The sequence below is a fragment of the Podarcis pityusensis genome (genome assembly GCF_964106645.2).
Source record: "Podarcis pityusensis genome assembly, chromosome: 8".
NCBI lineage: Eukaryota > Metazoa > Chordata > Lepidosauria > Squamata > Lacertidae > Podarcis > Podarcis pityusensis.
Window position 1 is genome coordinate 54181607 of NC_138033.1, and position 14683 is coordinate 54196289.

Sequence of the window (14683 nt, forward strand, 5' to 3'; positions counted from 1 at the left end):
GTGCCATCACTGCCCCCTATGGGAGTGAGTTCCGTAGTCTAGCTGTGCACTGCATGAAGAAGGCCTTTCAAACATTTGCAAACACTCGAATGCTGATCCTGGACTTCTTTCTTGCTACCATCAGAAAAGAGCTTATTGCTATGATTCTTATTCGTTAGTGCCCCTTGCTGATTCAACCAGAGACTGCTGTTGGTCCACAATCTTGAAAATCAAGATTTGTATTTTCTGGGATGGGAGTAGGGAAGGAACCCCACCAGCAATGAATGCTGACTGTGATCTTATGCAATATAACTGCAGCACACCTACAATGTTTCCCCACTTGCCAATTAACTTGCCTCAGCACCTGTGCTTGGAACCTCTTTGAAGAAAGGAGAGTAGTTGTTTTCTCCTCTTTTTAACAACACCCCTGTTCTGCCTCAGCTAAACAGAAACAACTGTGCACATCTCCTTCAGAAGAAAGAGGGAAGGGGAAGAGGAAAATCTAACGGAGCAGCCACCATGATATGCAAAGAAGCACAGGTATAATTTCTGAGCACAGTGAGAAGCTTTTAAGAGGAGCTTAAATAAGTGCCGTATATATGTTTACTACCACAGCAGCTGACATGTGTTTGTGAGTGCAGGTCTCCACGGGGATAAAATGAGAAGCAGCAGAGGGCTAGTGAACACTATAAATTTTCACAGCAAGCCAGAAGAAAATTATTTAGCACTGGGTGGAAGCTCTAATTTCTGCAGATCTGAGAAATGCGGCATTCTCTTGTCCACACTAGAACTTCTTCTCTTTTGAGTCAAATTCATCCCTGTGGTAACTCTGCGTCACTAATGTTTATGAGCAGAGTTGCAAGTTGAGCAGAAAGCATCAAGAACGCACCTTAGTCTTTCCATTGTCTTTAAGAAAAGCACAATTTGGTTTGTGGGATGAGCAGGTGAAGCTTTGTGATAGCCTAGAGATAATAAGCAGGATCACCAGCTAATTTATTTGAAGATTTACAGTGGTACCTGGGGTCAAGTACTTAATTCGTTCTGGAGGTCCGTTCTTAACCTGAAACTGTTCTTAACCTGAAGCACCACTTTAGCTAATTGGGCCTCCTGCTGCCGCCATGCCACCGGAACACAATTTCTCTTCTCATCCTGAAGCAAAGTTCTTAACCTGAAGCACAATTTCTGGGTTAGTGGAGTATGTAACCTGAAGCGTATGTAACCTGAAGTGTATGTAACCCAAGGTACCACTGTATTTATTTAGAGCATTTGTGCCTAGCTCTTCAGCAAAAAAGCACACACACCCCCAAGCAGTTTACATGCAATCAGCTTAAACAAGTCAGTCCTTGCCCACAACCTTACAATCTAAAAACAAAAAAAAAACCAACAACAGCACACAAGGTAAGAAGGGCAGGGAGGGAAGAGGAAAAGAAATCAAACTCAGACACCATGGTGTCTTTATGATATATAGTTTATTTACACATATATACAACCTGAAGACTAGATGGAGAGGGATTCAGTGCATCATATCCCAAGAGGTTTCTGTTTCTCCCCTCATGACAGCCTCGCAGCAGCAAATCAGCCATGTCTTTCGGACCCCTAACTTCCTCCTGTCAGATTGCCTCATATAATTCCTTCCTAATCTTTCATTGCCCCGCTCCTTTTGCTGTGCTAATGGATCATTATCCCCAGGCCATAACCTCAAAGGAAATTAGGCTGAGCTAATGAACTTGTACAATTGTTTTACACTTGTTGATTCCATGGGATTAGGAATAGCTGGCACCCTGCTCAGCACGCGGGGCCTGACTTAATTAGCCTTCACATATGCTAATTTCAGGGGATTTGAAGTGGGGTCTACACAACCTATTACACAAACTGGGTCTGACATCCCGTTTCCACACATAAACACCAACTGAATTCTAATGTTTGCTTAACCCAGCCATCCAGCACTCACCGATGGCTATCTGGAGTTATGAGGTGGTTCTGTCTTCTCCTCTGACTCAAGTAAGGTGTCTTTGGCAACAGGTTAGTTAGGGAGTGTGTTTGTGTGTGTGTAGACATCAAAATAACAGAGCTGGTCCTTGAAGGAATCTCGAAGGCCAGACTGTAGAAGCCAGAGATGGGGAACCCTGTGGTGTGTGTTAGATGTTCTTGGCCTTCAAACTCCCAACAGCCCCAGCCACCATGGCCTAAGGTCAGGGATGATGAGAGTGTAGTTCAGCCACATGTGGAGTGCCACTGGTACCCTAGCATTAACGTAAGCCCTCAGTTGAGATATGGTAGCACTGGAACAAAACATTTCAGCTCCAAGTGACTTTGGGCCAGTCACTCACCCTCAGCCTATCCTACCTCATGAGGTGGTTGCTGTTGTTATGAGAATAAAATGGGGAGTATGTATGCCACCTTGAGCTCCTTGGAGGAAAGGTGGGATTGAAATATCATAAATCCATCACCCACAATTTCTGAGGGTGCCCTAGGAGGTATTGGGAGGCATACCAGTTGGTGACCCTCATGGCATAAGATGAAGGGGCTAGACAGAGGAAGTGGAGGCACAGACTCCCTTATTTATTCTGCACAACAAAGATGCAAGACCCCATCCAATCTACTGAAGCCATAGCATTAAGAGCCATTCTAACCATGTCTGCCAATGGGATTTAGATGCAGACAACTGAATCAGACACTTTCATCTGCTGGAATGTAGCACCACATGGGTGGGTGTGCAAAGACATTTCATATTAACATAAGCACTCACAGTCCTTATTTGCATGGTGAGATGCTGGTTTATTGCTTTAAACCCATCACTCTAAATGGAGCAGGGTGAATACAAGTCAAATATCTGTTGGTCCTAGATCTGGGAAGGGGGGGGTTAACCCTTTACGGCATTAATAGCTTGTCACGTCCCCTGACATCTGAGGAGTCCTGCTGCTTCTGAGCTTTGAGGAAGTCGCTTTTGTGCTAATCCTCGGCTAAATCCTCAATCCAGATTATAAACTTTGTTCTCTCTTTGATGTATTCTCTCGCCCTAGGAATGTTAATGGAGGTCAGGCACCCCATTCAGAAAAGGAAGGATTCTCGCTCTGTAAGAACACTTTTGAACTTTGTGGGAAGTGGGAGGGAACTACCTTCCTGCAAGCATTGAACAGAATTACCACATGCTGCTGAGGCGTCTCTTTTGAGGGCTGCATCCTCTTCCCAATCAAAGTTTCTGCACTTTTCACAGGCACAAATGGACAGCCAGGCTTCTTCTGGAACCTGAGCCTTTTCTCCTCACTCCTGGTCCCTTTTCCTTTTGTGTCATGTATTTTAGATTGTAAGAAAGGACTTTGAACTGAAACACTTCTTTGATGCGTCTAGATCCAGCCCAAGAGGCGGCAGCATAAGCTGCCTGCAGCCAGCACACATCAAAGACTGATCTCACCCCTTTTTCCTCCACCTTCTTCTCAGAAACCCCTTGCCCTCCTCCAGAGCAGTTACCCTGGCAACCTTCCAAATCCCCAGTCTCTGGACACACCTGGGGCAAGAAGTTATCTTGTCTTCTGGTTGTTGTTTAGTCATTTACTCATGTCCAACTCTTCATGACCCCATGGATCAGAGCACACCAGACACTCCTGTCTTCCACTGCCTCCCGCAGTTTGGTCAAACTCATGTTGGTAGCTTCAAGAACACTGTCCAACCATCTCGTCCTCTGTCATCCCCTTCTCCTTGTGCCCTCAATCTTTCCCAACATCAGGGTCTTTTCCAGGGAGTCTTCTCTTCTCATGAGGTGACCAAAGTATTGGCGCCTCAGCTTCAGGATCTGTCCTTCCAGTGAGCACTCAGGGCTGATTTCCTTCAGAAAATCTTGTCTTCTTAATGACCCTCAATGGCTCTCTATTGTTCCCTTAACTAGGTTTGCCATATTTCAAAAAGTAAAAACCAGAGCTGGATGTATGGCAGCCCTACCTAGCTTGGCCAGGCTACCCAAGGATTCATTTGCAGTTTATATTTCTCCCTTCCCACCCCAAATAATCACAATCCTAGAATTTATTAATATTTAGGTTGATCCTGTCTATAACACTATTTTGATTATGTATTTTGTGTTTCTATATTGTGATTTTATCCTGTGAACTGCCCAGAGACCTGCAGATATAGTGCAGTATACAAATTTAATAAATAATAATTGATTGGCAGCCCAAATCAGGTCCCAGGACTGATGGGTTAGCCACACATGATGTCTACATAGGTAGGGTCACCATTTTCCCTTGCTATCTGCTGCAAAGAACCAATAGGTACAGAAGTTAACATCTAACTTGTTCATCTCATATCCATAGCCTGTAAGTAGATTAATCCAGCCTCGATGACAGTGACATGTTGTTTCCTAAGTCTCATTCTCAGTGCATGGCATTAATATCCATGTAGTTGTTCTCACATTAATTAATGAATGCGGCATCAATTCCCCCTGCAATGCGTGGCATCCTCATCACTTATTAACTTTTACGCTGCTAAAACAGGCCAGCCAGATGCCCAGGACACTCTGCAGCTGTTGTGCAAGAGGGAATTTGGGCAGATGCAACTTCTCTTCCCTCAAGGGGCCTGATCTACATCCCTTGGAAGCTACTGGGCTGTAAACAATGTGCTACGAGTGTCTGTGGCCATTTGCAACATGCCCATCAACTTTGAAAGCATGTCTGGTGTCCTCCTTGATCAGAGCTGGCCCTACCATTAGGCAGACTGAGGCAGCCATCTCAGGCAGCAGATATTTGAAGAACGGTGGTTCCCTCCTCCAGGGTCACATTGCCTGCAAGCCATTCTCATCCTCCTGAGCCAATGGTGAAGACATTTGCGCGCTTGTGGACACTGATGCCGGAAAAAAGGCACCAAATCCAAACAGTGCTTGGAAGGGGACAGAGCCTCTAGGGTATTGTGGAACATTAAAATAGGCACTCCTGCAGAGGGAAGGAACCATTTCAAGTGCCCACAATGCTCAAGAATTATGCTACATCAGATTTTCAGGACGTCCCGAGAATGCTAAATGGCCATCTCTCTCTCTCTCTCTCTCTCTCTCTCTCTCTCTCTCACACACACACACACACACACACACACACCTGGGCACTGCTCACTATGGATGGAGAGGCACCTTCTACAAAAACATTTTGAGCATCTGGGCTTAGTTGTTGACTTGTGGTGAGAGTTGCCCCTGGTATTTCTTTCATCTCTTTTGCATTTTTAGAAGATGGAATAGTCTCTGTAATGTGAGTCAGGAGGGAAATTTTATTTTAGAACAGGGAAATTGAAGTGCATGTGGAGGAAAATTTGATTAAGGAATTCTATTAATTCTCTTCATTGGCTGGAGCACTGAGGGGGCCTCTGTTGCCATCTTCCCTGTGAGAGGCTGCCCTTCTCTCTTCCCTTCCCCCTTCCCTATATGACAGAAGTTCTTTTTCTCACACAGTGGTGCATTGTATGGACAAAGAACATGACATAAAGCCTCTTAAGTACAGTGCAGAGGGGGTGGCAGGATAGGGTTGCCATATTTCAAAAAGTAAAAACCAGGAAACTCCGAAAGTTGTTTTTTTACCAAAAAGAAAAGCAGCAAAAACAACAACCCAAAACAATTTTTCAGTTGACTTGCCTAAGATCCAGGACAAAACACCGCCTTTTGGAAATCCCCCCTGGACATCAATTCCGCCTTTGAAATCCCGGTAATGTCTGGAAAAATCCAGATGTATGGCAGCCTATGTTCACTGTTCCCCTGGCCCCACATATTCAGTTGTTGGCACCGCAGTTTAAGAATTATATTGACAAGCTAGAATGTGTGCAGGGAACAGCAACAAAGCTGATAAAGGGCGTGGAAACCATGCTTTATGAGGAATGAAGAAGAGAAGAAGAGTTTGGATTTGATATCCCGCTTTATCACTACCCAAAGGAGTCTCAAAGCGGCTAGCATTCTCCTTTTCCCTTCCTCCCCCACAACAAACACTCTGTGAGGTGAGTGAGGCTGAGAGATTTCAGAGAAGTGTGACTAGCCCAAGGTCACCCAGCAGCTGCATGTGGAGGAGCAAGGAATTGAACCCGGTTCCCCAGATTATGAGTCCACCACTCTTAACCACTACACCACACTGGCTCTGGTTGAGGGAGAAGAGTATGTTTAGTCTGGAGAAGAGAAGACTGAGAGGTGATGTGGTATAGTGGTAAGAGTGCTGGACTATGACCTGGGGGACAAGGATTTGAATCCTTGAATTTGAATTTGAATCACATGTAGATGGAGCAAGCTTGTTTTCTGCTGATGTAGAAGATGGGACCTAAACCAATAAATTCAAATTACAAGAGAGAAGAAGATTCCTACTAAACATTAGGAAGAACTTACTGACAGTAAGAGCTGTTTGACAGTGGAATGGACTCTCTTGGAGAGTGGTGAACTCCCCTCCATTGGAAGTTTTAAAACACAGATTGGGTAACATTCTGACAGGGATTCTCTAGGTGTGATTCCTGCATTGCAGGCATTTGGACTTTTCTGCCATCTTGCCCTTGGCCTCAAGCAGCAAAATATATTGGATAAGCCCTGTTTGTGGCCTGTCTAAAAGCAAAAACCAGTAAAGTCAGACTGGTAGACCTGTGGCCCTCCAGATGTTGTTGGATTCCAACTCTTCTCATCCCTGACGGTTGGCTGGGGATGATGGGAGTTGGAATCCAACAACATCTGGAGAACTTGCGGGTCCCCCATTCCTCAGGTAAAGCATGGCAGATGAGAGGCTTTGTGTTGGCATTCTGTCTGTTGCATTTCAATTTCCATTGCTCTGGGTCTTTCCCTCTCAGCCTATGGAGAGAATATATTTGTACAGAGTCATTTGTCATGCAGCCAGTGCATTTTGAATCTGCACAGTCTTTTCATTGCTGATGAGGAAATATCGTAGAATCCCCTCGTCTCTTTCCACTTAGCCATGGTTCTCTGCTTTCTTCTCAAGCCACCCGGAGCAGCAGAATAAAGCAAGAGCCCCCCTCCATCCCCCATCCCAGGCAAGGGTACATACGAGAGGTCTGGTGTCGACAGTGCAGTTTGTCACACTGGCCTAGGAAAAGAAAAAAGCTTACAAAAGCTTTATTAACAGGCTCATTAGCAAAGCCTGATTTACTCGTGCAGACTTTTACCACTTTCCCGGAGCATCAGTTGCAGGGCTAATGAATTCGCTCTGGTTTGCATGCTAATGAACCTTCTGCGACTGCCCGGGATCTGTTCTTCAGAATCGAACTTTGCTGTCACTTGGAGAATATTAATAGATGTAAAAAGGGGAAGGAGGGAGGAAATAATAACAACCTCCAGGTTCAATGAGACCAGTAGCAATCTGAAACCAGTGTGGTGGAAATTGTGCTTTGTATATTGTCGAGTTCCCAATCTCAGTTTGAATTAACTGAATTTGAGATGTTACTTCTAGAAAATTTCCCTTACATTAGCTGTCTGGAGCATCAAGTGAATAACTAACTTTTTTGTGGCTCTACTTTGAATTCCTATAAACAAATAAACAGAATTATGCACCAAATGATTTTCAATTGCATGCACTCTGAAACACACACACACATTCCTCCACTGGGATAAAATGAGTACAAATTCCACCTGGCAACAGGTATGAAATGGGTGGAAATGTTTCTTTTTGGAGGGTCCACAACTTGGGGGCTGAGCACATACACTTTATGCAGAAGGCGCTAGGTTCAATCCCTGACATCTCCAAGTACCGGTACCTTTCTGTCTATCCCCTGAGTGAGTGCCTGAGGGCCCTGCTCCTTCCTGCCACTTACCATCTGGCCTGGGGCAGGGCCTGAAGCCTCACAAGGACTGCTTGCTGCTTGCTGCCTGCTGCCCGGGAGGACTCCCCTGAGTGAGTGCCTGAGGGCCCTGCTCTTGCCACTTACCATCTGGCCTGGGGCGGGGCCTGAAGCCTCACAAGGACTGCTTGCTGCCTGCCGTCCAGGAGGACTCCCCTGAGTGAGTGCCTGAGGGCCCTGCTCTTGCCACTTACCACCTGGCCCAGGGCAGGGCCTGATAGGCCTCACTAGGACAGTTGCTGTTACTGCCAGAGGGGCACAGACTGTTTTTAAAATTTTCTTTTGGATTTCTTGCATGTGGAGGGTGGGGGTGGGATGGATGTTTGGTTGGGCTTGGGGAATTTTTTTTATTTTGATGTTTTTGTAATTTTTACAATTTTTTTGTTTGTATTCTTTTATTGGTTTTGTTTGTTTAAGGTGTTATTTTGTTCTTAAGGGGAGGGGTCAGGGCTGCCGGGGAGTGGGCCCCAGCCCACAAAATGGCTGGGACATGTTCCACAGGGGGGGATGCACTGGGACAACCGATCTCAGTGATCACGGGTAGGAGGAGGAGTTACGCTAAGATTAGACCATGTCATTACAGAGGGGGCAGGTTTAGTCGTTGTCTGAGGACTATTCCTGCCTCCGGGTCTGGTCCTGACCGGATGGATACTAGAATCAGCAAGGGATACCCACATGACCTGAAGGTGCTGCTTTGCAATGCCAGGTCAATGATTCATAAGACCACTGCCATCCATGACTTGATCATGGATGGAGGACTTGACCTGGCATGTGTAACAGAGACTTGGTTGGATGAAGCAGATGGGCCTGTCCTTGCCGCTGCTTGTCCACCAGGTTTCTCTTACGCACAGCAACCCAGGTCATGTGGGCGGGGAGGGGGGGTTGCAGTGATTTTTAGGAAGTCATTAGTTTGCACCAGGTGTCCTATTGGGAAGACCCAGTTTTCCGAGTGCATGTTCTGGAAGTTGGGCAATAAGGGCAGTACAGGATTCCTTTTGGTGTACCAACCTCCCCGCTGCACCAAGGATTCCCTGCCCGAGCTGCTTCAGGTCGTGGCGGATGTTCTCCTGGAGACACCTAGTTTGGTCGTCCTAGGGGATTTTAACATCCATGCTGACACGACCTTACAAGGGGCCGCTCGGGACTTCGTGGAAAGCATGGCCTCCATGGGGCTGTCCCTGAATAAGTCTGGCCCAACCCATAGCGGCGGACATGCCTTGGACCTGGTGTTTACCTCTATGGATGTTGGTGATCTGACACTAAGTAAAAGCGAAACGAAAGAAGTGCCATGGTCAGATCACTTCCTGGTGCAACTGGACTTCTCTGCGACCCATCCCCTCTGCAGGGAGGTGGGACCAATTCGGATGGTCCGCCCCCTCCACTTAATGGATCCAAATGGTTTCCAGAGAGTGGTAGGGGATGCTTTATCCCATGTTGATGGCCTTTCAGCTGATTCCCTGGTGGCCTGCTGGAATGTGGAGTTAACCAGGGCTATTGACTGTTTGGCTCCGAAGCGCCCTCTCCGATTGCATGGAGCCCGGACAGCCCCATGGTTTTCCACGGATCTGAGGGCAATGAAACAATCGTTGAGACGGCTAGAGCGCCGGTGGCGGATAACTCATTCCGAATCTGACCGGACACAGGTTAGAGCTCAACGTCGAGCCTACCAAGTGGCGATAGCGACGGCGAAGAAGAATTTCTTCACCGCCTCTATTGCATCTGCAGAAAACAGCAGCAGGAGACTTTTTCAGGTGGTTCACAATTTAGTGGAACCACCTGCAACATCGGGGCCCAGTACGGGCCACATGTTCTCCTGCAATGATTTTGCAAAGTTTTTTGCAGATAAAATCGCTCAGATTCGGGAAGAAGTAGACTCTACCACGGGAGCAGGGCCGGGGCGGGAGAGTGCTAGAGTTTTGTCTAGTCAAGTTGAGTGGGATCAATTCCAATCTGTTACCTCCGAGGATGTGGACAGGCTGCTTGGACGAGTGAAACCAAGCACCTGTCTCCTGGATCCTTGCCCATCCTGGCTTATAAAAGCTAGCCGGGAAGGACTGGGCGATGGGCTTCATGGGGTGGTGAATGCTTCCCTCCGTGAGGGAGCCTTCCCAGACCCGCTGAAAGAGGCGGTTATTAAACCGCTTCTTAAAAAACCATCTTTAGATGCGGCCACAATGGCCAACTATCGCCCAGTCTCAAATCTTCCATTCTTGGGCAAGGTGATTGAGCGAGCGGTTGCTGAACAACTCCAGGCACGTCTGGAAGAAGTGGACCATTTGGATCCCTTCCAGTCGGGATTCAGGCCTCATCCTGGGACTGAAACTGCCTTGGTCGCACTGGTTGATGATCTCCGGAGGGCTAGGGACAAAGGTGAGAGCTGTTTCCTAGTTCTGCTGGATCTCTCAGCGGCGTTTGATACCATCGACCATAACATCCTTCTGGACCGTCTTGAGGGGCTGGGAGCTGGGGGCACTGTCATACAGTGGTTCCGCTCCTTCCTCCTGGGCCGTGTTCAGAAAGTGGGGGGGGGGTGAGTGTTCAGACCCCTGGGCTCTCACTTGTGGGGTGCCTCAGGGTTCTGTTCTCTCCCCCATGCTTTTCAACATTTACATGCAGCTGCTGGGAGAGATCATCAGGAGGTTTGGGCTGGGTGTTCATCAGTATGCGGATGATACCCAGCTCTACCTCTCTTTTAAATCAGAACCAGTGAAGGCGGTGAAGGTCCTGTCTGGAGGCGGTTGGAGGATGGATGGCGGCTAACAGATTGAGGTTGAATCCTGACAAGACAGAAGTACTGTTTTGGGGGGACAGGAGGTGGGTAGGTGTGGAGGATTCCCCTGGTCCTGAATGGGGTAACTGTGCCCCTGAAGGACCAGGTGCGCAGCCTGGGAGTCATTTTGGACTCACAGCTGTCCATGGAGGCACAGGTCAAATCTGTGTCCAGGGCAGCTGTTTACCAGCTCCATCTGGTACGTAGGCTGAGACCCTATCTGCCTGCGGACTGTCTCGCCAGAGTGGTGCATGCTCTGGTTATCTCCCGCTTGGACTACTGCAATGCACTCTACGTGGGGCTACCTTTGAAGGTGACTCAGAAACTACAACTAATCCAGAATGCGGCAGCTAGACTGGTGACTGGGGGCGGCCGCCGAGACCATATAACACTGGTCTTGAAAGACCTACATTGGCTCCCAGTACGTTTCCGAGCACAATTCAAAGTGTTGGTGCTGACCTTTAAAGCCCTAAATGGCCTCGGCCCAGTATACCTGAAGGAGCGCCTCCACCCCCATCGTTATGCCTGGACGCTGAGATCCAGCGCCGAGGGCCTTCTGGTGGTTCCCTCATTGCGAGAAGCAAAGCTACAGGGAACCAGGCAGAGGGCCTTCTCGGTAGGCACCCACCCTGTGTAATGCCCTTCCAGCAGATGTCAAAGCGATAAACAACTACCTGGCATTCAGAAGACATCTTAAGGCAGCCCTGTTCAGGGACGTTTTTAACGTGTGATATTTTACTGTATTTTAGGTTTCTATGGAAGCCGCCCAGAGTGGCTGGGGAGGCCCAGCCAGATGGGCGGGGTATAAATAATAAATTATTATTATTATTATTATTATTATTATTATTATTATTATCCATCTATCTGAAGGGGCTTTTTCAGATGACTTGCTCATTGAACATTCATCTTGATTTGCTTGACAAAGCTTTTGCAGAGGTTGAATTATGTCCAGTCCTTATTGAGCATTCATTCTGATTTGTTTGCAGGGTAGTTACACAACAACAATCATTAAACATAAGAAGATTCTGCTGGATCAGGCCAAAGGCTCATCTAGCTCAGCATCCTGTTTGCACAGTGGCCAACCAGTTGCCTCTTTTGTGAATCCCACAAGCAGGACCTGAGTGTGACAGTGCTCTCCCCACCTCTGATTCCCAGCGTCTGGTTTCCTGCCTCCAACAGTGGAGGTAGAGCATAGCCAATGCGGCTAGTACCATTGATTGCCTCAACCTCCCCAAATTTGTCTAACTTTCTTTTAAAGCCATCCAGGTTGGTGGCCATCACTAAACTTTTGCAGGAGAAAATTCCATAGTTTAACTAAGTGATGAATTTTTGAACCAGTTATATAGAAGTCAAAATTTATAACCCCCCCGTCACCTTATTTGTATTTTGAGACCCTAAATACAGTGGTACCTCTGGTTATGTACTTAATTCGTTCCGGAGGTCTGTTCTTAACCTGAAACTGTTCTTAACCTGAAGCACCACTTTAGCTAATGGGGCCTCCTGCTGCCGCAGCACTATTTCTGTTCTCATCCTGAAGCAAAGTTCTTAACCCGAGGTACTATTTCTGGGTTAGCAGAGTCTGTAACCTGAAACGTATGTAACCTGAAGCGTATGTAACCCGAAGTACCACTGTAATCTGAAGGCCTAATCCATAGCTTACTTAGCATATGCTTTCATTCCAGCACTGACTGTGAAGGTATGTGACTGTTTTGAAAAATGTTTTTAGATAGAATCATCAAATTAATTGTAGAAGGGAGCCAGAGGATTGTTTAGTCCAACCCCCAGAGATGTTCGCAGCTTGGACCTTATATGAGTTATCTGTATCAGTACCACCTATGGAAAAAAAAGAATGCAGTATCAATTTGCAGGGAGGTGTTCAGAATCTTCTGTGGTTAGAACTGAGAGCCCACAGCTATGTACACAGTTGTCCTTGCAGAAGGGGATCCCCCGCAACAGAGGATGATTGAACAGGTATTGTAGGCTTGTAGGGTTAGGGAGGCAGGTGGCTTGGCGAAGCCTAACGGCATCCCATTTCAATTTCTTATCCTTCAGGACATGACGTTCATACATATTCAGGATGGTCTTTGCAGGTGCTAATAAGGACTGGCACCTTAATAAAAAATTTAAGGACCTGCAAAGCCTCTTCATACACCACCGGATTCTCAAAGTGCACACAGACCTGATAGAAGAGCAAGCACCTACTTTGTGCTCATTTCCTGGATTGCGGACGCATTGTAACCAGAGACCTTTACACTACATAAGTGCTGAAAACATTTCAATGTCAAGTATACTTTTTCTTTCTCTTTGAGAGCTTTTGACATAGCTTTGACTTCAAAAGAAGGTTTCTACATCTTCCCTCTGTACATACAGCCCATCAGAGTTGGCACACCTATGAACTTTTGTTAAAATACACCCCCCCCCCCAAGAAACAAACATTAATATTTCTCTATGCCATGCTCCAAAGGTCAGCCTTCAGTGGTTTCAGAGTAGTTAGCTGCGGGCTTAGGAATGCCGCAGGCCTGCCAAGGTCATTGAACTACGTTAACCTTATGTTTGAGGTTTTTTCTTCCTTAATTTCCAAATCGATGGAAGGTGATTTTTGACAAGCCTGGTCCCAGGCAAGAGTCAGGCATTTGCCAACGACACTCTGTTTCACCCCTCCTTCAGAAGCATTGCTTCTCCCTCCCACTTCACTAACAAGAGATTGAAAAGTTAGTTGACACTCAAGGCTGATTCGTGTGCCTTAGAAGAAAAATGGGAGGTGTTGGGATTTTCCTGATGATAAACAATGGAGGAAGATAAAAGGGGAATTCTTCAAATAATACAGTTTGGGATCGGCTAAGAGACTGTTAATGGGCTTGAGACAGAAGCCATATTCACACCACACATGTGGTCACCCTTAGGTAAAAGGTAAAGTTAAATGACCCCTGGACACTTAGGTCCAGTCAAAGGCAACTATGGAGTGTGGTGCTCATTTTGCTTTAGGCCAAGGGAGCTGGTGTTTGTCCACAGACAGCTTTCCATCACAGGTGGAGCACATTTATGTCACTTTAGCAGTCATAGCTTTCCACAAAGAATCCTGGGAAGTGTAGGCTGTTAAGGGTTCTTTGGGAGTTGTTAGGAGTCCCCCCATTCCCACCACAGAACTACAGTTCCCAGAGTGGCTTAGCAATCAGTCTGTCTCCACAGGGAACTCTAGCAGTTGTAGCTCCGTGAGGGGAATAGGCGTCTGCTAAGAACACTCAGCATCCTTAGCATGCAACAACTCCCAGAATTCTGTGGGGGAAGCCATTGCTGTTCAAAGTGGTATCATATTTGTTTTAAATGTATGGTGTGAATGTAGTCCTGATCGTGCTGCTGATGGAGGCAATGGGATCAGGTGCAATGATCTTGTCTAGATCAAGTAATCTGGGATGGAAGGGAGATGAAATCCTCCCTCACCCAGGACAACTGACACGAAGAAGATCACTGACCCTGATAATAGTGTCAACTTACCTTCTTTCCAGTCCTCCCAACCTAGATCGCTGTCCCCATTGTGGAGGGGCTGATGTGAAGGAAATTGCTGTTCAATCATGCTTCTATTAGCAACTGAGTGAGAACAGTAATCTTGGCTGGATTGGGAGCAGGGGATGGAGGTTTTTAGATTTTGAGTGCGGGGGGGGGGGGGCTTTTGATGATCATCTAATCAAAATTATCTGTGGCATGCATTGTTACCTTGCAGGATGCTGGATTGAAGAATATATGGGATTTTGACGGAACACTGTAGCATTATTCATAAGGCTACGGATAGAGGATGTCATAATGGCTAGCATAGTAAATTAGCCTAAAACAATACCCTGAAATTATAGACTGGAGGTCATTCTTTTAAAATAACAATAATAATAAAAAGGCTGGCGTGATGGCAGTGTATGCTTCATTTAAATTAATTTCCACGCTACACTAGAGAATTGAGTTATTCGCTGCTTTGAGCAGATCAAGTGCATGGAATAATTTTGCTTCTCGGGTCAGCCCGGGGAGTTTTTTGAGCAGAATTTGTTCCATTCAAACTGGATAGAACTTTTGAATAAAAAGTGGGTTTCTCACAGATTCTCTTTAATTTCTGTGTTGACCTTCTTGGCCTCCGCTAAATGCCCTCTT

The 14683-nt window shown here is 46.6% G+C and overlaps 1 protein-coding gene across 1 annotated transcript; it reads left to right on the forward strand.

Annotated features, from left to right (window-relative positions):
* Positions 1-8104: 8104 nt before the first annotated feature.
* LOC308483139 (uncharacterized protein) lies at positions 8105-14280 on the forward strand (the record flags this gene model as incomplete). The annotated part of the gene is made up of 3 exons (XM_081016724.1): positions 8105-8159; positions 8340-9709; positions 14268-14280. Exons 2-3 carry the CDS (start codon positions 8421-8423, stop codon positions 14278-14280), a joined length of 1302 nt encoding a protein of 433 aa, XP_080872850.1. The 5' UTR covers positions 8105-8159; positions 8340-8420.
* Positions 14281-14683: the final 403 nt, after the last annotated feature.